The sequence below is a fragment of the Colobus angolensis genome, unplaced genomic scaffold (assembly GCF_000951035.1).
Source record: "Colobus angolensis palliatus isolate OR3802 unplaced genomic scaffold, Cang.pa_1.0 Scaffold2, whole genome shotgun sequence".
Taxonomy (NCBI): Eukaryota; Metazoa; Chordata; class Mammalia; order Primates; family Cercopithecidae; genus Colobus; species Colobus angolensis.
Genome location: NW_012115154.1, coordinates 6,633,496 through 6,658,539, shown reverse-complemented (window position 1 = coordinate 6,658,539; position 25,044 = coordinate 6,633,496). Strand labels below are relative to the sequence as shown.

Genomic DNA, 25,044 nt, shown 5'->3' with positions numbered 1-25,044 from the left:
GCTATGGTATGTAAGATGTCAAACATGCCATCAAGATGCTTATGGTCTGGTAAGATGTAAGGTGATTTTCCCCCCACTCTTCTAAACTGTTATGTCTAAGAATCCTGTGACAGAGGAAGCTACTTAAAAAATAAAATTAGGGGCCAGGTGCAGTGGGTCATGCCTGTAAATCCCAGCACTTTGGGAGGCTGAGGTAGGCGGATCACGAGTTCAGGAGATCGAGACCATCCTGGCTAACAAGGTGAAACTCCATCTCTACTAAAAATACAAAAAGTTAGCTTGCTGTGGTGTCACATGCCTATAGTCCCAGCTACAGGCTGAGGCAGGAGAATTGCTTGAACCCAGGAGGCAGAGGTTGCAGTGAGCCAAGATCACGCCACTGCATTCCAGCCTGGGTGTCAGAGCAAGACTCTGTCTCAAAAAATAAAATAAAATAAAATAAATAAATAAAATAAAATTAGGAAACAGTTAAAATCCTAAAAGAATAGCAAAAATATTTAATATATGTGTTCTGTCCTAAATTTAGATCCATTAGAGTTTAATAGAATATACTGTATAAAGCCAAATAAACAGAGATGTACAACATCTATTAAGTTTGCATCACTAAGTCATATCACTGTTCTACTTTTGTTATCACCAGCTCTTTAACCATGAAGATGACATGGTTAATCTTCAGAGGAAGAACAGAGAACTGTCAGGTAAGTAATTTTTAGAAATAGTTCTTTTCAATTTACCTGTAATATATGGACAGATGTAGAGTATAAATTGCACATACTCATTGCCACACAGACACTTGCTGTGAGGCTATGCCTAGATAGGCATTTTCCCACATGTACTTGCAAACAAGCTGGTAGAAAACTCAGACTGTACCCGGGCAGGACAATATACAAGTTTACAGAAGAGGGATACCAAGGAGTGAAGACATATGAATGGGCATTTAGCAGAGAACAGATAAAAATGAGTGATGAGAATGTGAAAGAAACTGCAGGAATTATTGAAAATTGACAGAAAAACAACAGTATGCGATGTAAGAACTGCAATATGTGAAGAGTACTTCATTTCTAAGTGTGAAAATTAGGTTATATAATAAAGACTATACAGATTACAGCACTACATTGTAGAGACTGCAACTAAGATCAAAAGAAAATTTCTGAGAAAAGCAGGTTAACAGCTCAAGTCACTTCTGTTTTGTCACTGCTTATATAACTATTTTCACATAGTATCTACTAACTGCCTCAATTCTTTTTTTGAGACAGTCTCTTGCTCTGTCACCAAGCTGGAGTGCAGGGGAGAGATCATGGTTCATTGCAGCCTTGACTTCCCAGGCTCAAGCAATCCCTCCTACCTTAGCCCCCCAAGAAAAGCTGGGACTACAAGCATATGCCACCTCACCCAGATGATTTTTTATTTTTATTTTTTGTAGAGATTGGGCGGGAGGCGGGGGGGGGGGGGTCCTCCCTGTGTTGCCTAGGCTGGTCTTGAACTCCTGGAGTGAAGTGATCCTCCTGCCTCAAGTCGCCCAAAGTTCTGGGATTATAGGCATTAGCCACTGTGCCCAGCCAGTTCTTGACTTCTTAGTGAAAAGGCAATTAACTCAATTGATGAATTCATTCCTTTTGTTGTTAAACTACTAAATATTTAGAAGATAAATATTAATACATGCAAATGCTTAGCACTCAATATCTCTCGTTTCCATTATTTAGCTTCAGAAAAATTTTAGTAATCTTTGCAGTCGATCTGAAGCATGTCATTCTACCTTCAACTTTCTTAACAAAATTTCTACTCTGCTAGGTATACTCCTCCTGGTATATAAAGTGTAAAATTATCCTCCCATGGAACACTCAAAAACCTTTTACATTGCTTCCTACTTACTTTTTGTAAGAATCTGGCTTGAAACGAAGTTTTAAACAGCCATGCTAATATTCCCTTGGATTTTACATACCTTCTTAGTCAAATTACTAGAAAGCCATAAACCTCAAATACATTACCTCAGGCCTTCACATATACCATGTAACACATTCTGGATCTACAAATGCCCACAGCTTTTACTGAGAATTAAAGTATGAGTTCCATATAAAAATCATTTTTGTTTTTTTAAAATTTCTACCAAAGAAATCGTATTATGCCATTTAATTGCTTTTTCATAAAGAACCATGTTAAGTATTCCTCTTAGTACTAGTAAAATACTAGTAAAATTTTCTCTCCCTAATTAACTAGTATGTTTTCCTTTTTAGATAGCAATACCCATATTATTCTGGTTTCCTTTTTTCTTTGGTTGGCAAGAAGTTCTGAGCTAAGTTTTATTCTTAAGTATGAGAATTCTTAGCCTATGTCTGCATACTTTGGCTTTTTATTAAACTCTGCTCAATTTCATTTGTATCCTTTATTGTAAATCACTTCAAATCTTTTGCAGAAAAAGAGTATAAATAGCTGGGTACAATGGCTCACGCCTGTAATCCCAGCACTTTGGGAGGCCGAGGTGGGAGGATCACCTGAGGTCGGGAGCTTGAGACCAACCTGACCAACATGAAGAAACCCCATCTCTAGTAAAAATACAAAATTAGCTGGCATGGTGGCACATGCCTGTAATCTCAGCTACTCGGGAGGCTGAGGCAGGAAAATCGCTTGAACCCAGGAGGCAGAGGTTGTGGTGAGCCGAGATGGCACCACTGCACTCCAACCTAGGCAACAAGAGTAAAACTCTATCTATATATATATAAAAAAAGTATAAGTAAATGTAACTGAAAACAACAATTTATATAAATTAGACTTTATATTCCTTACTAAACTTTTATTAAATCTAAGTCTGCCCACATCTAACCTGAATAGCAGAGTTAAACTATTTAACAAAAGTATATATATATTTTATCTTCAAAAGTTGGACTGAGGCTGGGCACAGTGGCTCACGCCTGTAATCCCAGCACTTTGGGAGGCTGAGGCAGGATCACCTGAGGTCAGGAGTTTGGGACCAACCTGACCAACATGGTGAAACCCTGTCTCTACTAAAAATACAAAAATTAGCCGGGCGTGGTGGCACACACCTGTAATCCCAGCTACTCGGGAGGCTGAGGCAGGAGAATCACTTCAACCTGGGAGGCAGAGGTTGCAGTGAGCTGAGATCATGCCACTGCACTCCAGCCTGAGTTACAGAGTGAGACTCCATCTCAAAAAAAAAAAAAAAATTGGATTACAGTAAAAATAAGAATGGTAAACAGTGTATTTGCTCAGAAATAAAGTTTGAAAAAGGTATATTACAATGAACCACACTTCTGCCCTTTTGTATTTCACTCTGCCCTAGTTTCTAAGATGCAATGTGGTTTACTAAACACCACATCCTCACAGAGGACCGATTCTTAATGTATTCACCATTCTGAAGCACCAGTATAGGAATTAACAGGTACACAACTTTTCCCATCAATCACAGGCCTGGGTTATTTAGGAATACAAACATTTATCCTCTGCTATAATTTAAAGACAATGAAGAGTAGATGAAAATAGATTTATCAGCTAAACAAACCATTAAATCCTTTTTAAATAGGGATTAAAAACTAGGCATTAAATCAGGGATCCTTAATGTGATAAATTTTTATAAATGCAGTTATTTAGATTATGGAAAATGGATGTCTTTGTTATTTTGAGCTGCTCAACACAATTATACTATAATTATCTAAGTGAGGACAGGCCTGCTTCCAAATTTACCTGATGAGAGATGGAAGGTTGCTGGATGGGCCCCTGCATTCTAGGGTTTGGTAAACCCACAGGTGCTGGCCTCCGTTGCACCTGTTGCCTCTGAGCCATTACCTGTTGCTGCATATGCTGGAGCCGTAATTGAGCTAGGCTGATCTGTGTTGGGAACTTGGATAACTGGTTTGATGATAAACCACTTGGTGGCTGTGAATTCTGTTCCACGACAGGATTCTGCTTAGGCATTTGTGGCTGGCTCTCTTTATCCTCAATTACTAAAGAACCTAATTAAAAAGAAAAGGTTAAGGGAAAAAGTTTTTCAGATAGTTGGTGAAATATCACATTTTCTAAGACTATTTTTGCAGAACTTCAAAACTGCCAAGGAATTCTCTGGTCTCATGAGCCCTTTTACACTCTGAAAGACAGAGGACCCCCAAACAGCTTTTGTTCATCTAAGTTCTAGTCATCAAAATTTATAGTATTAGAAATTAAAAATAATTTTTAAAACTTACTAATTCATTTAATAATAATAAAACCATAACAACATGTTTTTATAAAACTACATTGTAAAAAACTTGGTAAACATTTTTTGATATTTTAAAATACTGTTTGATGTTTTAAAAAATCTCTTTGAATGTCTGGCTTAATAGCTGAAATCTCATTATCTGTTTCTGCACTATCTATCATAATATATTGTTGAGTTAAAATATATGAAAAAAATTTCAGTCTCACTGTATGGCAGACAGTACCTGACAGCAATAACTTAAGTCTACCCTGAGAGTGACCCTGTATAGCCTAAGAAGAATGTGTGTTTGGAGTTCCGTGCTAAGGAACCCAGGAGTGGCCAACCCAGAGATCCATTCTTTATCAATGAAGAATATCTGAACTCCCAGGCCAGCCTGTGGAATCCAGGCAATATCGGGGATGGAGGACTTTTGCTTTGTGTTAAATGAAGGTTGCCACATGGAGGTTGCTGGCGGGAGGGTGCTAAGTGCTATATAAACTACTTGCTGGTGGTTCTCTTGTCCAGTCCACTGCCACTGGACTGTCCTGTATGTAAGTTCCCTCAATAAGCCCTGTGTCTCGTTCACTAGCTCCAGGTCTCTTCTTGGGCCTCTCAAACATGACTGAAGTCAATAGGGGTCTGGCACAACATTCATCCAGACGTGTAGTTGGAAAAGGGTGACCTTTGAGGTCCCCTGAAAGAGTACCAGACTATACTCTGAGAACCGCTGTCATGTATCAAAACAAGCAAACCTGACATTGGCTCTAAAAACAATCCCAAAAAGTATTTCTGAATCTTTACTATTAACAAGTTGTGATCTCTCAAGTTTCCTATACCTTTACAATGCATATTATGTTAACTTTTTGATACAAAATACATTGACCAGCTTAAAACTAGTTTTAAGAGTTTAATGGTGCCTTTGAAAGGTCTGATTCAAGCTTGATTTCAACAGTAGAAACTCAAATGTTTATGATTTACTACTCATATGCATTCTAAAAATATATAGTTATTCATTAAATGTTTACTGTGTGTAATTTACTATTACAGGTAGGTGTATGCGTATGTTTAAAAGAAACAATAACATTCTCTTTTACACATAAGGGATTTAAGGTTTAGAGAGGTTGTAAAACTTATCCAAAGTCACTCAAGACAGTAACAAAATATTCATCTAGACCAATATTTTTCCCTAGTGCTCTTATACGTTTCTCAGAAGCCATGGGTAACAAGTTTAGGAAACTTGTCTCCTTCTTTAGAGATTTACAATGTAAATCTCACTGTATATGAATTTACAGTGCTGTAAGTGACAGCTCTGAGAAATTCTACAGTAAAATATATTGTTTAACTTCCTTATACCGGTTTCACAAACTATTAGACTAGGAGATCCTGTTTTTGTTTTGGCTAAAGTAGATTTATCTGAAACTATATCCATTTACGTGCGTACAGTTTTGAATATAATTCTTAAACGTACTTATGTCTATATGTGGGTGTATTTACCTATTGTGATATAAGTACATAACACATATGACCACTTGTTTGGATTTATATCTTGTGATGGGTTCTGAGTACAGATGAATGCGTAGTGGTAGAGTCAGGTGTGGCAATAAGAGTTACTTATATACATGTTTTGTATTCTAAAGATGCTTCTTTTTGGTAAAATTAGTGTGTATAATTCCAGTTCCTGCTATGTATCAATATACATATGTTTGTATCTAAACTAGCCTGCAGGGGTCTCATCACCTTTGCTTCCAGGATAAATCTTTTTGTTCTTCCCTGACGGGTAAGATTGCCTATTTCCTCCTTTCCTGGTGAGTATGGGCTCTTTCTCCAGCCATTTTCTTCTCTTACCCAGAATCTAGTGTTGGGGATGAGAAACCATCTTTGATGATTCTGAAACAAACTCAGTGAGCACCCCTCGCCCCCCCACCACCAAAATCAAAAACGATAATACTGTTTGTTGATGAACAGACAATGTGTAGGGAATTCTTAAATTTGTATAGTTTCCCTGTGAGAAATAAAGAAAGAAGGCAAAAAGGTGTTTCTACTCAGCAAATAGTATAATAAAAAAGCTAAAGTAGTAACTTTCTGCTGAACTGCTTGCAAGGATACTTTCATTCCTAATGTTACCAAAATGATGGTCTCTTTTTGTGATAATTCAGTGAGCTCTAATATAGTCATGTGTTGCGAAAGGATGGGGATATGTTCTGAGAAATGTGTCATTTAGGTAATTTTATCTTTAGACAAACATCAGTTTATTTATGTAAACCTATACTGTATAGCCTACTACATACCTAGGTTATATGGCATAGCTTATTGCTAGGTAGAATCTAGGCTACAAACCTGTACAGCATGTAATTGTACTGAATTATCTGGACAATACTGTAGGAAATTGTAACACGATGGTAAGTATCTGTGTATCTAAACATACAAAAGATACAGTAAAAAAACTCACAGTATTTATAAGTCATAGATGCAGTCAGTTGACTGAGACATCATTATGCAGTACCTGACTGCTTAAGATTTGGGTACTTGTCAGTATGTATGTTGTACTTCAGTTAGTAAGATATCTATATAACTATTACCTGATCAGGCAAAATAAGAAAACTAAGTCTTCCCTAAGCAAGATGAAGGATTGAACCATTAGGTTCCTACTGAATAGTTCTAAAGATAAGCCAATAAAAATATAGTAGTTTCAAATAAAACTTTCAGGATATCAAAAATCCTTTATCAATGACAAGTCAAGTTAACACATTCTGATAAATTTAGAGCTAACAGAACAAACCAGATTTGGGGGGTTGAGGAAATAGGACAGGACAGGACACCTAAATCCCTAAGTCTAGACACCCTGTCAGTCAATGTTACAGAATATTTTCTTATCATCCGTACATGTACGTGTGTTTATATTCATGTATATTTGTTACCATACACATACATTGAGAAATATTATCAGAAACAACATGTCTTTTTAAAACAAAATAATGAAAACGTTTTAAAAGTGAGAGAACATATTTTCTTCGATCCTCCAGCATCAGCCTTCCGAGTAGCTGGGACTACAAGCATGTGCCACTACCCCTGGCTAACTTAGAAATCTTATGTGGAAATGGGCTCTCCCTATGTTGCCTAGGCTGGTCTTGAACTCCTGGCTCAAGTGATCCTTGAGTGATCCCAAAGTGCTAGGATTACAGATGTGAGCCACCGTGCCCACCCTAAGTGAACATATTTTCAGTAACATGTCATAATCATTGAGAGTTCTACAAACAAATGTCACTTTGAGAAATGTATGTAATGGTAATGGCCTACCTAAGTTGATAATATTTTGAGCCCAGAAACTAGGATCACAGTGAAATTGGATGGTGTTGTTGGTCACTGGGGATGCATCACACCTTGCACGAAGGAGGTGCCGTAACCGGTATGTAATCTAGAAGAAAAAGAAGAGACAACTAAATATTAGGCAAATAATTTATTAAATGCCCAGTAAATATACAAAAACAGTCTCTGGTATGTACATCAATACACAATAAACAATCATATATAGGTCACAAAATTGACCTATATATGTTCAACATACAACACAATTTTCTTTCCAAAACAAGTTAAAAAGTTTTGAGGCATAATTCAGTTAGCTGTACTACTGAACCAATTTTGAAGTGACAGGTTAAAGTTAGTTTTTTGGATTACTAATAAAATTTTGCAGAATCACTAACTCAAATATTTGTAAAATAAAAATTATTAACGTATCTTAATGCTTTCATTTACTTTACTTACTCTCTTAGAAGGATTCAGAATTTAGACTAGGGGCTAATGAGTTACAGGGAATACAAATTTGTCTCTGTTCAGGAAAAGGAACTGGGCCTGTGAGTGAGGTGGTTCTCCTTGTTCCTCATTACAGTTCTGTTCCCGCCATCGCCCTGAATACAACCAGCTTTGAATCTCATATCATCACACCACACCATCCTCTTTCCTCCACACTGCAGTCATCAATGAGCATCTACTCATTCTCCCTCAGTCCTTGAAGATTTTAGTTCTTGGTTTACCTATCACCATCTCCAATATTAGTCCTGTGGCAATTTTTGATGATTTCAATATCCAACCAAATGATTCACTTCCTCTAGTGCCCAAATACCAATAATTCCCCCTAGGTCCTATAAGACTTTGCTTTTTCCATCCTTTCGTTTCACTTTACCCTTGCCCTCTATCCCTCAATTCCTCATTATCTAGCTTCAATTCCAGGGTCAATCATCATCATAATTTCCTTACATACATGTCACATATGTAACACATGTCATATGACACATGTCACATAGCATGTGTCACATGTCATATAACATGTGTCACATATAGTCATATATATCATAGATGTCACATATATATGTCAACTCCCCTTACACTCAATTATATATGCTCACTTCACTTTCCTCAATGTTTCCCCTAGATAAAACAACCTACCCTGGTTAAATCCCACATGTTGCCTGAACATAACTGAACTGATCTCACTTCAAACACATGACCACTTACTTCAGATAGGCCATTAAGGCTGACTGACTATCATATGACATTTCTCGAATCCATTCACTTCTCTACTTTCCTAAATAACTATTTCCTACTTTCTTTTCTCTTTTTGAATCATCAGTATTTCCTCTCTCATTCTTAATCTTAGCTAATGTACTTAGCATTTCACTGAAAATCAGCAACAATCAAAGATCTTCCACAAACTTCCACCACTTTTCAGTCAATATCCCCTCCTGTTGCAATGGATGATGAAATGTCCATGTTTCTAGTTAAAGCCAGCCTTCCACTTGTGCAGTAGAGCACACCCCATCTTGCCTGCCCAGTAATTTTCATCCCTCTTCTGTAACACCAATTTTCCCATTTTACTGGATCACACCCATCAACATATAAATATGCTTTTAAGTTTTTTCAGCTAAAAACAAAACTCTTTAACTCCTTTTCTCCTACCATCAACTACCCCATTTCTTTTACAGCAAAACTCTTCCAAAGACTCATCTAGGTTCACTGTCTCCTATTCTTCCCCATCCATTCTTTCCTGAAACCATTATGTTCAGGCTTGTAGCAACTTTTCACACGGGTGGTTGGTCTGCCTTCATGGAAATGCTTTTTTTCATTTGGTTTCCAGCACACTATAATCCCACTGTTTTTGAACTCCCCAGTAAGGGCAGGGATTCCTCTGCTTCTTGGCAGTGCACAATCTCAGTCTCCGTTGTTGGTGATTTCTTCTCTCCCACAACACTATGTGCTGGAATGCTCAGGGCTGAGTTTTTTTACTTCTTTCTTCCTCTACATTCCTATGTAGTCATGCACCATATAGCAATGTTTCAGTCAACAATGAACCACATGTACAACAGTGGTCCCATGAAATTATAATGAAGCTGAATAATTCCCATTGCCTAATGATGTTGGAGCTGTAGTAACATCACAGCACCAGGTATTACTCAAGTGCTTATGGTGATGCTGGTGTAAACAAACCTACAGTGCTGCCAGTTGTATAATGATAATAAACGACTATGTTATTGGTTTATGTATCTACTATATTACACTTTTTTTCATTATTTTAGAGTGTACTCCTACTACTTACTAAAAAAAGTGACAGCCTCAGCCAAGTCCTTCAAGAGATAGTCTCAGAAAAAGCATTATTATAATAGGAGATGAGAACTGAATGCATGTTTATGCCCCTGAAGACTTTCCAGGGAGATAAAATGTGGAGGTGTAAGACAGTGATATTGAAGATATGAACCTTGGGTAGGCCTAGGCTTATGTGTGTGTTTGCATCTTGGTTTTTAACAAAAAGTTTTAAAATAAATAAATAAGCTTATGAATTAAAGATATAAGGAAGAATTTGTACAATGTGTTTGTGTTTTAAGCTAACTGTTACTACAAGAGTCAAAACATTTAAAAAATTACAGTTTATAAAGTTCAAAAGTTACAGTAAGCTTTCCTTAAGTAAGCTAAAATTTATTATTGAAGAAAAAATATTTTCAAATAAATTTAATGTAGCCTAAAAGCATGGTGCTTATAAAGTCCCCAGTAGTGCACAGTAATGTCCTGCGCCTTCACAATCACTCACGTGCTCACCCAGAGCAACTTCCAGTCCTGCAAGCTCCATTCATGGTAGATGCCCTACACCTATACAGGTGCACTTTTTTTTTTTTTTGGCTCTCACTCTGTCACCCAGGCTGGAGTGCAGTGGTATGATCTCAGCTCGGTTCACTGCAACCTCCATGGTGTAACATTTTTTAATCCTTTGTATTGTATTTTGACTGTACTTTTTCTATGTTTAGATATACAAACATTTACCATTATGTACAACTACCTACAGTATTCAGTACAGTGATATGCTGTACAGATAGGAGCAACAGGGTAAACCATCTAGGTTTGTGTAAGTACATCCTATGATGTCACACAATGCCGCAACCACCATTTCTCAGAATGCATCCCTGTCATCAAGGAACACATGACTGTACTGTTTATCCTCAGGTGTACTCTTCCTATAACCCTCTCCATCTCAATTACTGGTAATAATGTTTTTCCCTACAACTTAAAGTCCTTGGCTCCTTTCTTTTTCTTACACTCTATATTCAACCTGTCAGCAAATCCCATTGGCTCTACTTTTAAAACACGTATAGACCAGGCACGGTGGCTCACACCTGTAATCCCAACACTTTGGGAGGCCAAGGCGGACAGATCACGAGGTCAGGAGTTCGAGACCAGCCTGGCCAACATGGTGAAACCCCATCTCTACTAAAAACACACAAAAAATTAGCTAGGTGTGGTGGCATGCACCTGTAATCACAGCTACTTGGGAGGCTGAGGCAGGAGAATCACTGGAACCTGGGAGGCACTCCAGCCTGGGTGAGAGGGAGGCTCTGTCTCCAAAAACATAAATAAATAAATAAATAACTTATTTTGGGACTATGTAGAATATGTAGCAAAGTGTTTACCAGGCAGCAGTCAATACAATATACCTTTCCCCAAATTTCCCCCTTTAATTTTTTGCACCCTCTAATAATTCCCGCCATAAATCATGCTCATAATGCTAACCATAAGAAGTATTCTAAGAACTATGTTTTATCTGAAATTTAATAATTGTTTTATCTAAAATTTAATAATTTATTTTTAAAAAGCATTATTTTAATTGACCAATAAAAATTGAATATATTTCTGTGTACAGCATGTTTTGAAATAAATATACATTGTGGAATGGTTAAATTGAGTTAATTAATCTATGGATTAAATAAGTATCCTCATATACTTATTTTTTTGTGATGAGAACACTTAAAATCTACTCTCTTAGCAATTTTCAAGAATATAAACGCAGTGGTATTAACTCTAGTTCTCATGTCATATAATAACTCTGGTGAACTTATTCCTCCCATCTAATTGAAATTTTGCAGCCTTTGACCAACATCCATTCCAATACCCTGAATCCCTTCCAGCCCTTTGTAACCACCATTCTACTCTCTCTGAGTTTAATTGTTTTCCACATATAAGTGAGATCATGAAGTAAATATAATGTCCTCAAGGTTCATCTATGTTGTTGCAAATGACAGGATTTCCTTCTTTTATAAACCTAAATAGTATTCCATTGGGTATATGTACCACATTTTCTTTATCCATTTATCTGTTGAACACTTAGGCTGATTCCACTTTTTGGTTATTGTGAGTGTTGCAATGAACCCAGTTACATACATCTATTCAAGATCTCGATTTCATTCCCTTTGAATATATACATACCCAAAAGTGAGACTGCTGGATCATGATACTTCTATATGTAAATTTTCAAGGAACTTCCATACTGTTTTCTATGGTTGTACTAATTTACATTCTCATCAACGGGATGCAATCGTTCCCCTTTCTCCATATCCTTTCCAACACCTGTTACCTTTATCTTTTTGACAATAGCTATTTAATCATTTATTTTTAAATAATTTTGAAATCATAGAAACACTGCCAGAAAAGTAAAAGAACCCTACATTTGTTTCACCCAAATTCCCTGAGTGTTAAGTTACGACGTTTGCTCCAGTGCCCACCCAACTGCTCCTACACACGTTATTAGTCTTTTTCCAAAACTTTTGAGAGCAAGCTACAGGCATGAGGTCCTGTCTTCCCTAAATACTGCAGTATGGATATCCTAAAACAAAGATCTTCTAACATAACCAAATCCCAGATTCCAAATTCATAAACCAACTGTTACTACACAGCCATCCAGTTTAAATACTTCATCCAAATGCCAACAGTTTCAGCAGTCTTTTCCATGATGCTATCAAGGATACAAAGTTGCTTAGCTGCCTCATTATTTAGTTGCTTAGTCTTTCCCTTTCCTTCATGTCCCTGATGTGTTTTGAAGATTTTATGCCTTACATTCTGTAGGATGACCTTGAACCTGGGTGGTATTTCCTCCTGATCAGACTTAGCTACAGTATTCTTGGCAAGAATACCACACAGATGATGATGCGCCAGGAAACGTAGGATGTCAAATTGTCGTACCACTGGTGATATTAATCTTGATCTATAATTCCGCAACTCAATTTCTTAAACTTAAAGTTGAAGAGGTATTCTGAGATTTTACTAATACTCTGTTCCCCCATCAATCCTCTGCCCAGCATATTTGCAGCCACTGATTACTCCTCTCAAATTACCTCTATGATAGTGACCAAATGTGCTTCTGTATACCCATTGTTTTATAACCGTGACCTTTAGTTTTGTTATCAACTTCTCTCCCAAATAATCTACTGTTTACTGATTTATGTTATTATGAACTCATGTATTCTTATTTAATTCAGTGTGTTATAATTTATTATAGTGACTTATTTTGATCCTCAAATTTGTTCTTGGTTTTCCCAGTGAGAGCCCTTTTACACTGAATCTTGTTCCCTTTGACATGTCCCCATTATTCTCTGAGCATTTCAGTAGTTTTCTGGTATAACAACATGTTCTGGGCACACCTTTTACTTTCCTCCCCTTTCTTTGGTATTTTGAAACCAAGATCTGGAAGGAAGTGGCCTCACTGCTATTGGGATGCAGCACACCAACATCAAACATATATATATGCATACAGATGGACATATACATCTATAACTATTTCTAGATCTCAGTCCAAGAATAAAAATAAAACTCTAAGTTCACACTTGTACTCTTAATTCCAATCCAACACATCTTTGGGCCCTTCCTAGCCTAACTTCTTTCTAAATACCTTCTCTGGAAACTTGGCTGCCATTACCTTCAATATATTTACTTACTTATTCAATCCATTTACTTATTTACTCAACGTAACCAAAATCCAAATGACACTGGCTAATTAATTCTTCTTACCACTTCTGTATTCCTCCCTCAACACTTCACATCCATGGCTGCCAGCTTCATGCCTGCTGTGATTCCCCAACCCTCTCCAATATGCAGTGACCTCAGTCACCATGCTGATGCCTCCATGCCGGGAAGACAAGGTGAGACAGTAAGATTCTTGATAGCTTTTATGTGAATACACACACACACACACACACACACACACAGACTTTATGTATTATGTATATTGATAATGATGATATCTTGGGGATAGGGTCCAAGTCTAAATATGAAATTCATTTATGTTTCATATACTCAATACACGTAGCCTGAAAGCAACTGTATACAATATTTCTAATAATTTTGTGCATGAATCCAAGTTGTGTTCAATTCTTATGTGTGTAATTTCCCACTTGTGGTGTCATGATGGTGCTCAAAAAGTTTTGAATTTTGGAGAACTTCAGATTTCAGTCGGGATGCTTAACCTGTGTAAGAAACTCACACAACTCAATAGCAAAAACCCAAATAACGTGATTAAAAAATGAACAAAGAGTTTGAATTTACATTTTTACAAAGAAGACATAAAAATGTCCAACAGGCATATGAAAAAATGCTTCATATCACTAATCAATAGGAAAATTCAAATCAAAACCACAATGAGCTATCACCTCATACCTGTTAGGATCCAGCTAATATCAAAAAGACAAGAAAGACAAGTGTTGGCCAGGGTATGGAAAAAAGGGGACCCTTTGTACCCTTTAGATGGGAATGCAGATTGGTGCAACCACTATGGATAACAGTATGGAGGTTCTTCAAATAATTAAAAACAGAACTAGTATTGATCCAGCAATCCCTCTGTTGGGTATTTATGACAGGAAATGAAATAGGATCTTGTAGAGATATCTGCAGTTCCCCCTCCATGTCACTGCAGCATTATTCACAATGGCCAAGATAGAAAAACAACCTGTATCCAATGATGCACGGATAAATAAATTGTGGTAGATATATATAATAAAATATTATTCAGCCTTAAAAAAGGAAAGAAATCCTGTTATTTGTGATAAGAAGGATGAACCTTGAGGACACTATGATAAGAGAATTAAGCCAGATCCAGAAAGAAAAATACTGTATAATCTCATTTATACATGGAATATTTTTAGAAAGTTGAAGACAAAGTGGTATAGTGATTACTAGGGGCTGGGTGGGTAGGAAATGTAGAGAAGTCAAAGGGTACAAATTTCCAGGTAGGTAGAATGAATAAGCATTGAGATTTAATATACAGAGTAAGAACTACAGTTAGTAACATTGTAATGCCGGCCAGATGCGGTGGCTCACACCTGGAGTTCAAGATCAGTTGGGGTGACAGAGCAAGACCTTGTCTCTCAAAAAAAAAAAATCTGGGCTATGGTGGCATGCACCTGTAATCCCAGCTACTTGGGGCACTGAGACAAAAGGCTCGCTTGAGCCTGCAAGTTTGAGGCTGCAATGAGCTATCATCATGTCACTGCACTCCATTCTGGGGGATAGAGGGAGACCTTGTCTCAAAAAAAAAAAAAAAAAAAAACCCCAAAAGAACAAACCAAAAAAACCTCCTTAATAACACTGTAATGTATATCAAAAATTTGTTATAGATTTTAGGTGTTCTTACCATACACACAGATACAAGGTAACTAGGATAATGAATAGGATAATGAATATTAATCTGTTTGATTTAAACAATAATTTTAATATGCATATATGTCAGAATATCATGTTGTACACATTAAATATATAATAAAATATAAATAAATTTTTAAAAACAGCAAGCCAAGCTTGAGGTTTCAGGGCTGCTAGGCATTTCATTTTCATTTTTTAAGCATATAAAATCCATCATTTAAAGGATAACCTAAGTAAACATGGCTATATTTACAAAGCAGAACTCTGGAGAACAGAGTTATACAATATAATGATTTTCATATTTTCTGAAGTTAGAAAATCTTCTAAATGTTTAAAAATAATCACAAACCTCAGTTCTGCACGCATTAGAGGCAAATTGTTATCTATAGCTGCTACTAGAAATGTATCAATGCTCACTTGGGTTCCACAGTGCTTTAAAATTTAGTTAACCAAGATAATGGTAATACTGGTACTATATGATTCACTATTCCTATCTTCTTCTATGCATCATACAGATGACTATCTCTTTCATTCCTATTTCAACAGATCATTGTGTAAATTAATTTATCCCATCTCCTATTTTTATTTTCTCCATAATACAATAAAAAAATCAGAACAGAATGAAAAACACATTTTTAGACTGATAAGGAAATTGAAGGAATGCTTATCTGATTGCGTGAATAACGTATCTTACACATACATACTCATGATGGATTAAGTTGTAAAACACAATTCTCTATTCGCTCTATCCCTTTTCTATTTGACTTTCAGAAAAATATAAGTAACAGGATACAGAAGGTATATAGTGTATAGATGTTTTTCATTAAAACTAATGAAAAAATAAAAATCAGGATAGAAACTATAGCACTGGTAATTATGAAAGGAAAACAAATCCTAACAATTAAATACAATTCATTATTAAGAAAAGTTATAGAACTCTGATGTCACTCAACATTCGAAGTTATTTCATAAAGTTTATCCAGAATCACATTTCCTTATTTTAAAATTGTATAGAAAATTTCTGGACTTCCATTTTTTGGAATAGGTGACAGAAAACTTGATTTGGATGTAGTAAAACAAGTACACCTCACTTTACTGAGCTTTGCTTTACTGCACTTCGTAAGTACTGTAAATTTTACAAATTTAAGGTTTGCAACACCACATTCAGAAAATCAGCACCATTTTTCCAACAGCACATGCTCACGTGTCTGTCACAGTTTGGTAATTCTTAACAATAATCTGTTACAGTGATCTGTGGTCTTTAATGTTAATATTGTAACTGTTTGGGGACATCACAAACTACTTCCAAGTAAGAGCAAACATGAATAGTATATTTATTCTGTTTGTACCACCAATTTAGCCATTCTTTCTTCCTCTCCTCAGGCCTCCCTAGTCTCAGATGCAACAATTTAATAACCCTACAATAGTCTCTAAGTGTTCAAGTGAAAGGAAGAGCTGCATGATTCTCACTAATCGAAAGTTAGAAATGAGTAAGCTTACTGAGGAAGGCAGGTACAAAGCTGAGACAGGCTGAAAGCTAGGCCTCTCACACCAGTTAGCCAAGTTGTGAATGTAAAGGAAAAGTTCTTGAAGGAAATCGAAAGTGTTACTCCACTGAACACATGAATGATGAGAATGCCAAGCAGACTTGTTGCTGACAGGAAGAAGGTTGTGTGGTCTTGATAGAAGATCAAACCAGCTATGACATTCCCTTAACCCAAGATCTAATTCAGAGAAGGTCCTAAAACTCTCTTTAATTCAATGAAGGCTGTGAGAGGTGAGGTAGCTGAGAGGTGAGAGGTGAGGAAGCTGCAAAAGAAAGTTTTAAGGTGGCAGAGGTTGGTCCATGAGATTTATGGAAAGAAACCATCCATTCTGCAGTATCCACAATATAAAAGTACAAGGTGAAGCACCAAGTGCTAATGTAGAAGCTGCAGCAAATTAATCATAAGATCTAGCTAAGATCTTCATTGATGAAGGTGGCTACTCTAAATAACACATTTCAATGTAGATGACACAGACTTCTACTGGAAGATGACGCCATCTAGAAATTTCATACAATGCATGGCTTCAAATCCTCAAAGGACAGACTGACTCTTGTTAGGGACGAATGCAGCTGGTGACTTTAAGTTGAAGCCAATGGTCACTGACCACTCCAAATAACCTAGAGCCCTTAAGAATTATGCTAAATCTACACTGCTTTTGTGTTCTATAAGTGAAAACAAAGGAGAGATGACCGCACACCTACTTACAATATATTTTAGTTATTATTTTAAGCCCACTTTTGAGACCCACTGCTCAGAAAATAAAGGATTTTAAAATATACTGCTCATTGACAAATACAACTGGTCACCTAAGAGCTCTCATGGAAATATATAAGGAGATTAAGGTTGTTTTCATGCCCGCTAACACAACATCCATTCTGCAGCCCATCAATCAAGAAGTAATTCTGATTCTCACGTCCTTTTTTTTTCCATTTGGTAGCGATAGGGTCTCACCCTGTGGCGCAGGGTGGTCTTGAACTCCAAGCCTCAAGTGAGCCTCCTGCCTCAGCCTCTCAGTGTTGGTATTATAGGTGCATGGCCTCAAGTATTATTTAAGAAATAATTATTAAGAAATACATTATGGCTGGGCGCGGTGGCTCAAGCCTGTAATCCCAGCACTTTGGGAGGCCAAGACGGGCGGATCATGAGATCGAGACCATCCTGGCTAACACGGTGAAACCCTGTTTCTACTAAAAATACAAAAAAAAAAAAAAAACGAGCCGGGCGAGGTGGTGGGTGCCTGTAGTCCCAGCTACTCAGGAGGCTGAGGCAGGAGAATGGCGTAAACCCGGGAGGCGGAGCTTGCAGGGAGCTGAGATCTGGCCACTGTACTCCAGCCTGGGCGGCAGAGCGAGACTCCGTCTCAAAAAAAAAAAAAAACAAACATTATGTGGCTGGTGCAGTGGTTCATGCTGTAATCCCAGCACTTTGGGAGGCCGAGGCAGGTGGGTCACTTGAGGTCAGGAGTTCGAGACCAGCCTGGAAAACATAGGCAAACCCCGTCTCTTACAAAAAACATAGAAAAATCAGCTGGGCATGGTGGTACATGCCTAGAGCCCCAGCTATTGGGAGGCTAAGGAGAATTGCTTGAACCTGGGAGCTAGAGGTTGCAGTGAGCTGAGATCATGCCACTGCACTCCAGTCTAGGCGACAGAGTGAGACTCCATCTCAAAAAAACAAAAGAAAAGAAAAGAAATACATTACATAAGGCTAGTATAATAGCCGCCATACACAGCAATTCCTCTGATGGATCTGGGCAAAGTAAATTAAAAACTTTCTAGAAAGGATTCATTATTATAGATGCCATTAAGAACCTTAGTGATTCATGGGAGGAGATAAATATGCCAGTATTAACAAGAGTTAGGAATAAGTTGATTCCAACCTTTAGGGATGACCTGGAGGAATTCAAGACTGCAGTGAAGAAGGAACTACAGATGTGACAGAAATAGCAAAAGAACTGGAATTAGAAGTAGAGCCTGAAGATGTGACTGAATTGCTGCAATCCCATGATCAAAATTGAATGGATGAACAGTTGCTTCTTATGGATGAGCACAGAAAAGTGGTTTCTTGAGATAGAAATTACTCCTGGTGAAGATGCTGTGACCATTGTTGAGATGACAGCAAAGAATTTAGAATATTCCATAAACTTAGGTGATACTGCAGCTACAAGCTTTGAGAGGACTGACTCCAATTCTGAAAGAAGTTCTATTGTAGGTAAAATGCTATCAAATTATCATTGCATGCTATGGAGAAATCTTTCATTAAAAAAAGAGTCAATCAATGTAAACTTCATTGTCATCTTATTTTAAGATATTGCCACAGTTATCCCAACCTTTAGCAACTACAATCCCAGTAGCCATCAAAATCTCTATCAGCAAAAAGATTGATTTTTGAAAGGCTCAGATGATTAACATTTTTAGCAATAAAGTATTCTTTAGGCCGGGTGCAGTGGCTCATGCCTGTAATCCCAGCACTTTGGGAGGCCAAGGCGGGCAGATCATGAGGTCAGGAAATCGAGACCATCCTGGCTAACATGGTGAAACCCCGTCTCTACTAAAAATACAAAAAATTAGCCAGGTGTGGTGGCAGGCGTCTGTAGTCCCAGCTACTCGGGAGGCTGAGGCAGGAGAATGGTGGCGAGAACCCGGGAGGCGGAGCTTGCAGTGAGCAGAGATGGCGCCACTGTACTCTAGCCTGGGTGACATAGCGAGACTCTGTCTCCCCCCTCCCAAAAAGAAAAGGATTATTTAATTAAGGTATATACCTTGTTTTTTTAAAAACATAATACTATTGCACAGTTATATGCACTGGAAAACTTAAACTGTATGGCTAGGCTTATGATGATATTTGCTTTATTGCAATAGTCTGGAACTGAACCTACGGTTTATAGTATACTTTGGAGTATAAATCTCTGTGGAATCTTTAATAAGATGAATGTAAAGCAGGAATTTTAAAGAATGTAGCTAAATGTCTTCTACATCTTTGTTACTCAAAGCACAGCACACAGACCAAGTAGCATCAGCGAGAGTTGCAAGCTTGTTAGAAATCCACAAGCCCCATCCCAGACCTCCTGACCAGAATTCTCAAGTGATGTGGTAGTCACATGTTAAGTAGCAAGGTTCTAGACCACTGTCAAATAGTTCACCAAATCACAGAGCTATTTTTCTGTGGCAAAAACATCCAACACCACAGATTGCCGTGTAGCACCAACACAGGCTCAGGTCATGTCTGAGATCACATTATAAACCCTGGCTATACCTCTTATTGTGTGATGTTAGACATGTTACATAATCACATGCCTTAGTTTCATCATGTGTACAATGGAGGTGAATAGGTACATCTCATAAGAATGATGTAAAAGTTTAAATATTACATGGAAATTATTAGAATTAGTACCTGGCACAGTATAGGTAATCAGAAAATGTTCACTATCGTCCTTATTTTTGGTTTCAAGTTCAATTGCTATGAAGACAGTGAATACTTGGAAAGAACAAGGAAGGAATTCATGATAAATTAAAACTGAAATTACACCCAAATTATGCCAGGTAAAAATATTTAAACCAAAATATTTTGATAAATAATTAGAAATAGGTAAAAAAGCATTAACGCACAAGTAGAATAAATTTTAAGCATTACAATGCCTCCATTGTTTTACTGTGCATTTATACAGTATCTTAAATAGCATACTTTATCTTACCAGTCGTTTGCTATAAAGTAATGCTGTGCTGCTGCCACTGGAAACTGCCCATTTAGAAAAATGCATGACATGTTCCAATTGTTTAGAAAGTCCAGCCACTTCCTGTTGTTGTTGCATAAGTTTCATGCGATGGTCCTTTGCAAGGCTCTGAAAACAAGAAAACAATTTCAAAATTAGTATCAGCATGTAACATAGACTTTAATGGTCATTTCCAGGTAAACAAATTAGAATAACTACAATCTCTAAGTACTCAATTTACTGAAACTAAAAATAGTCTTAGTGTTTTCCCTATTAGTACAAAGGATCGTTTTCACTATAGCAAAAAACTGCATCCCAAATGTGGCCCCTCAGCCATCAAGACCCTGGATCAGGGGCCTTACGTATTCTGGGAGTTAACTCTGTTCGTGCATCTTACAATACATAAAAAAGGATAGATTAGCTATAATACAGTAAATGCCTATGAAATTCAACATTCACAAATAAGACAGATGTTCTATCCAGCAAACCTGTAAAGTAACTCGATCACGTAATTTATTCAATCATATGATTTCACCTTTTAGGGATTCTACTTCATAGTTGCAATTGCAAGTAGTTTGTGCAAAACAGTCATGCTGTGTTGTAGATGACACTTATCCTTTGTATGTGGTAATTTTTTTAAAAGGCATCACATTATTTCTGTCTATTGAGAATTAACATGGGAGCCAACAGATGCACAATTGTGCCAATGCACTTTAAGAAAAGCTACATAAAATAATATAGATTTCTCTAAAGGAAGTATGTATGTACTTTCCTTAGAGGAGGCGGATAATCAAAAGAAGAGCACACTGAACTTGGGTATTTTAAAGGTTCCTATCCAAAAACCTCATCCTAGATCTAGCAAGGAAAAAGAACAGGACTTTCTACTGTCTCAGACAAATTAGAAAAGTTTAAAAGTAAAATTGCTATACTACAACATGGACTTACATTCTCAATAAAAAGTGAACCCAGATCCTGGCCCTAGTCAGTTCCAGATTTGTAAAATACACTTGAGCTACACTGAGTTAAGGGGGAAATTGCAGTTGTCTGTCTGAGGGACTGGTAACAGTCAATGGCTCTACCATATGTAATTTAAGTTCAGAGAGACAGTAATTTGCCTATTAGGCTATTTTTGACCTCTGTAAAAATTTATTAAGTGTTTCTTTGGAAACATTCTAGTAGGAATAGAAATTGTTTACTTTGAAGAAGGTTGAGAATTAAGAATCAGAAGCCGTGGTTTTTTGGTCTTCTATCCTAAATATCTATTTCAGCCAATTTCTTATGAGTCTTAACAGATAAAAGGGGTTATGTTTATTTGCCTTTAAAAGGGACTCCAACCAGCCTGGGCAACATAGCGAGACCACATCTTTACAAAAAAAAAAAAAAAAAAAAAGCAAAGAGTGGCAGTACACGGCTTGTAGTCCCAGCTTCTCAGGAAGCTCAGTCAGGAGGATCGCTTGTAGTCCCAGTTTCCCAGGAGTTTGAGGCTGCAGTGAGCCAAGGCCATACCACTACACTCGAGCCTAGATGACAAACCGAGACCTTGTCTCTAAAAAGTAAAATAAGAAAATTCACTAGAGTGAGACTTCATCTCTACAAAAATAAAAAATTAGGTGTGGTTGCACAGCTACTCAGGAGGCTGAGGTGGGAAGATTGCTTGAGCTCGGGAGGTCAAGGCTGCAGTGAAAACACCACTGCATTCAAGGTTGGAGAACAAAGCAAAACACTGAATCAAAAAAAAAAGGGGGAGGGGGTGAGGTGGGGTAGCTCATACCTGTAATCTCAGTACTTTGGAAGGCTGAGGCAGGCAGACTGCCTGAGCCCAGGAATTTGAGACCAGCCTGAGCCAACGTGTCAAAACCCCCTCTCAAAAAAAAAAAATTAGCCAGGCATGGTGGCATACACTTGTAGTTCTAATTACTCGAGAGGCTGTGATGAGAGGATCACCTGAGCCCAGGAGGTGGAGGCTGTGGTAAGCCGTGATTCATGCTATTGCACTTCCATCTGGGCAACAGAGTGAGACCGTGTCTCAAAAAAAAATTTTTTTTTTAAGAATGAACCTGGTCATCAGTAGATATATACTGACCAGGTTCATTCTTACAGATTTGCAAGACTGACCAGGTTCATTCTTACAGATTTGCAAGTCTGGTCATTTTCTTTGTAAAGCTCTTCAAGTGATTCTGATGTATAGTCAAGTTTGAAAACACAGACATAGTAATGTATGCACTAGTAATATCTGGGAAAGCAAATCAAAGTGATATTTGATTTTAAGCAGTTTTAGAAACTTAAAACTCTACTTAAATTTTTTTTTTTTTAAAGTCACAGACCTTGAACAAATAGTTACTATAAATGGGGTCTGATTCTTCCTGCCCAGAATACTTCTTCACTAAATAACTACATTTCCAAAAGAACAGAGAATTATTTTAGTCTTTGTTTCCTGTACAGCTGGTAATACACAGGAATGACCATGCTTTCCCAGAAGGGATAGAACTGTCTGACAGAAACCTTATAATGTGGCAAACTATGATATAAAGAAGATGATCTAAATTATTTCTAGAAGTCTTATTTTATCCTCAAATCTTCAAACATTAGGATTCTTTTATTTTTTTCTCATTTGCTTCTTTACTGTATCAATATGCTTTCTATGTCAACATACTAATGGAATACCTAAAAATCATGCAATTAATATTATACATTAATGTATCATGTAGGTGTTATAACCTTCTATTATTTGAAGTCAAACACCAAGTTTGGATCTTGACCTTCATGAGTTTTAAAAAGCTGAGGAAGATAGTAATGTTTTTCTTACCTGCAGTGAGAAACAACTAAGTGCCTTGGGCATATCTCCCCAAGTGCTGCTCTCACAAGTAAAATAATAAAATGTTGAGGGCAGGGCTAGCCATACTCTTTCACCTAACTTCTCACAGGGTTAAATATATATACTTGAGAACTAAACTGAAGTGTATCTTTCTAGAAAATTTTGCTCCACTAAACCCCTTTATGATGCAAAGTTTTCACTTCAGTTAATCTCAAAAGTAATTCAACTGTTTCACATTCAGAGATCCTCCTACAAGGAAGGCATTATAATTTGTGCTATAAAGAAAACAATCAGTCGTCAGACATTCATAGCGTATTATCAAGTTTTAAATTGTCAGCTACAATACAAAATCCAGCAAAGGAAAACTTGGGAGTGGGGAAAAAAAGTATTAAATCACAAATGAAACAATTATATTAAAAGCACTATGATTTCTACTTCACAGTACTTTAGGAAATACTATGTTGAATCAATATACTATCCTATGGGCAGTCACTTACCTCTAACTGATGCAGTAGAGCTTTTCCTTTTTTATTTATTTCTACCATCAATGTAAATATAGCAACTTTAATATCCTGTTCCACCTGCTTTTGATTTTGATTTACTTCAATAATTCTGAAAATTAAAAGGGGGAAAAATACATAAGGCAGATTTTTTTGTATAATATTTAAAATTGATGTTTTAATGTCTACATTAGACCAAAATGTTTTCAGGCCTTAGAAGCTCTGCTATTTCTGAGTCCTTCACTTTAAATTGACTGTCTTGAAGATGAGACAGCAGAAATATAATTCTTCTGAAAGATATCACCACTTAATCTTAAAATTAAGTCTTGAATCTTAAAAATATATAGAGAGTTAGAAAAGAATGAGTACATTTTAAGAAAATACAGTTCGGAAAAATTATGATGACACCCAGGAAAATCAATGCTTTACCTAAAAGGATGGGGGGTGGGGGTGGACTAAAAAGGATTTATAAACCATGATTCTGAACAAGTTCTACTATATTAATTGCAACCAAAAGCTAGAAAAGTGTACATGTGATACTCTTTTCTTAGTAATCTTAACTGCTACAGTATTTACACACCTAAGTAGAAAGGGACAAAAACAGTAGTTTGCTACTTAACCCATTCTTTGCAAAATTAGCAGCCAAATAACTATGTTTTATCAACTACATACCTCTCTTGAGGTGGGAAATTAAAGAAAAAAAGAAAAATAAAATTAAAAAGAGAAAAGCAAGTTTGAAAAGCAAGCTTTCCTGTATTAGGCTGACTTATCCCAGAGGCAGAAACAGGCACAGCCCAGACCCAGGAAAGTCTTGATAATATTATCTAAGAAGCTAGGGCTCAAAGGAATGTGCTCTGAAGACTCTCCCAGCACTCCCTCAACATGGGGAGAAAAAAAAACAAATTTTCTTTATTTTCCTTTCTCCTGTGGTATGAGTAAACTTATGAGTTTATTGATTCCTGTTTTCTATAACTAGTAACTTTAAGTATTGTTTTATCTAAGCAGCTCAGTGAAGGTCATGAGACATGCCTGAGCGGGCCTGGATTGTAGCCATCCAGACACCATAGTGAAGGTTATGAGATAAGTCCATGCAAGGCACTAGAGCAACCCTAGATAACAGCCATCTAAGCCGCATAGCATGAATCATATGTAAGTCTGAGTTATGAACCTATCAAAGAATGATTAACTGCCTTTGTTCTGCTTCTGTACCTGAGCTTTCACGCCACTATGCTTCGCGCCACTGTGCTTCACGCCACCGTAAGGTTGTTTCAAAGTAGCCCACCCCCTTTTAGAATTGTGTATAAAAGCCAAGTCTGGTCTTTGTTCTGGGC

At 37.0% G+C, this 25,044-nt stretch overlaps 1 protein-coding gene across 1 annotated transcript in view; it reads right to left on the bottom strand.

Annotated features, from left to right (window-relative positions):
- TRIM24 (tripartite motif containing 24) overlaps positions 1 to 25,044 on the bottom strand; it is a 72,801-nt gene that overhangs the window by 33,870 nt on the left and 13,887 nt on the right. The window contains exons 5-8 of the mRNA XM_011941275.1: positions 23,711 to 23,825; positions 20,381 to 20,527; positions 7,487 to 7,604; positions 3,700 to 3,968 (exon numbers count right to left, since the gene is read on the bottom strand). Of these exons, the coding sequence (XP_011796665.1) occupies positions 3,700 to 3,968; positions 7,487 to 7,604; positions 20,381 to 20,527; positions 23,711 to 23,825 (649 nt within the window). The remainder of the gene's footprint in view (positions 1 to 3,699; positions 3,969 to 7,486; positions 7,605 to 20,380; positions 20,528 to 23,710; positions 23,826 to 25,044) is intronic.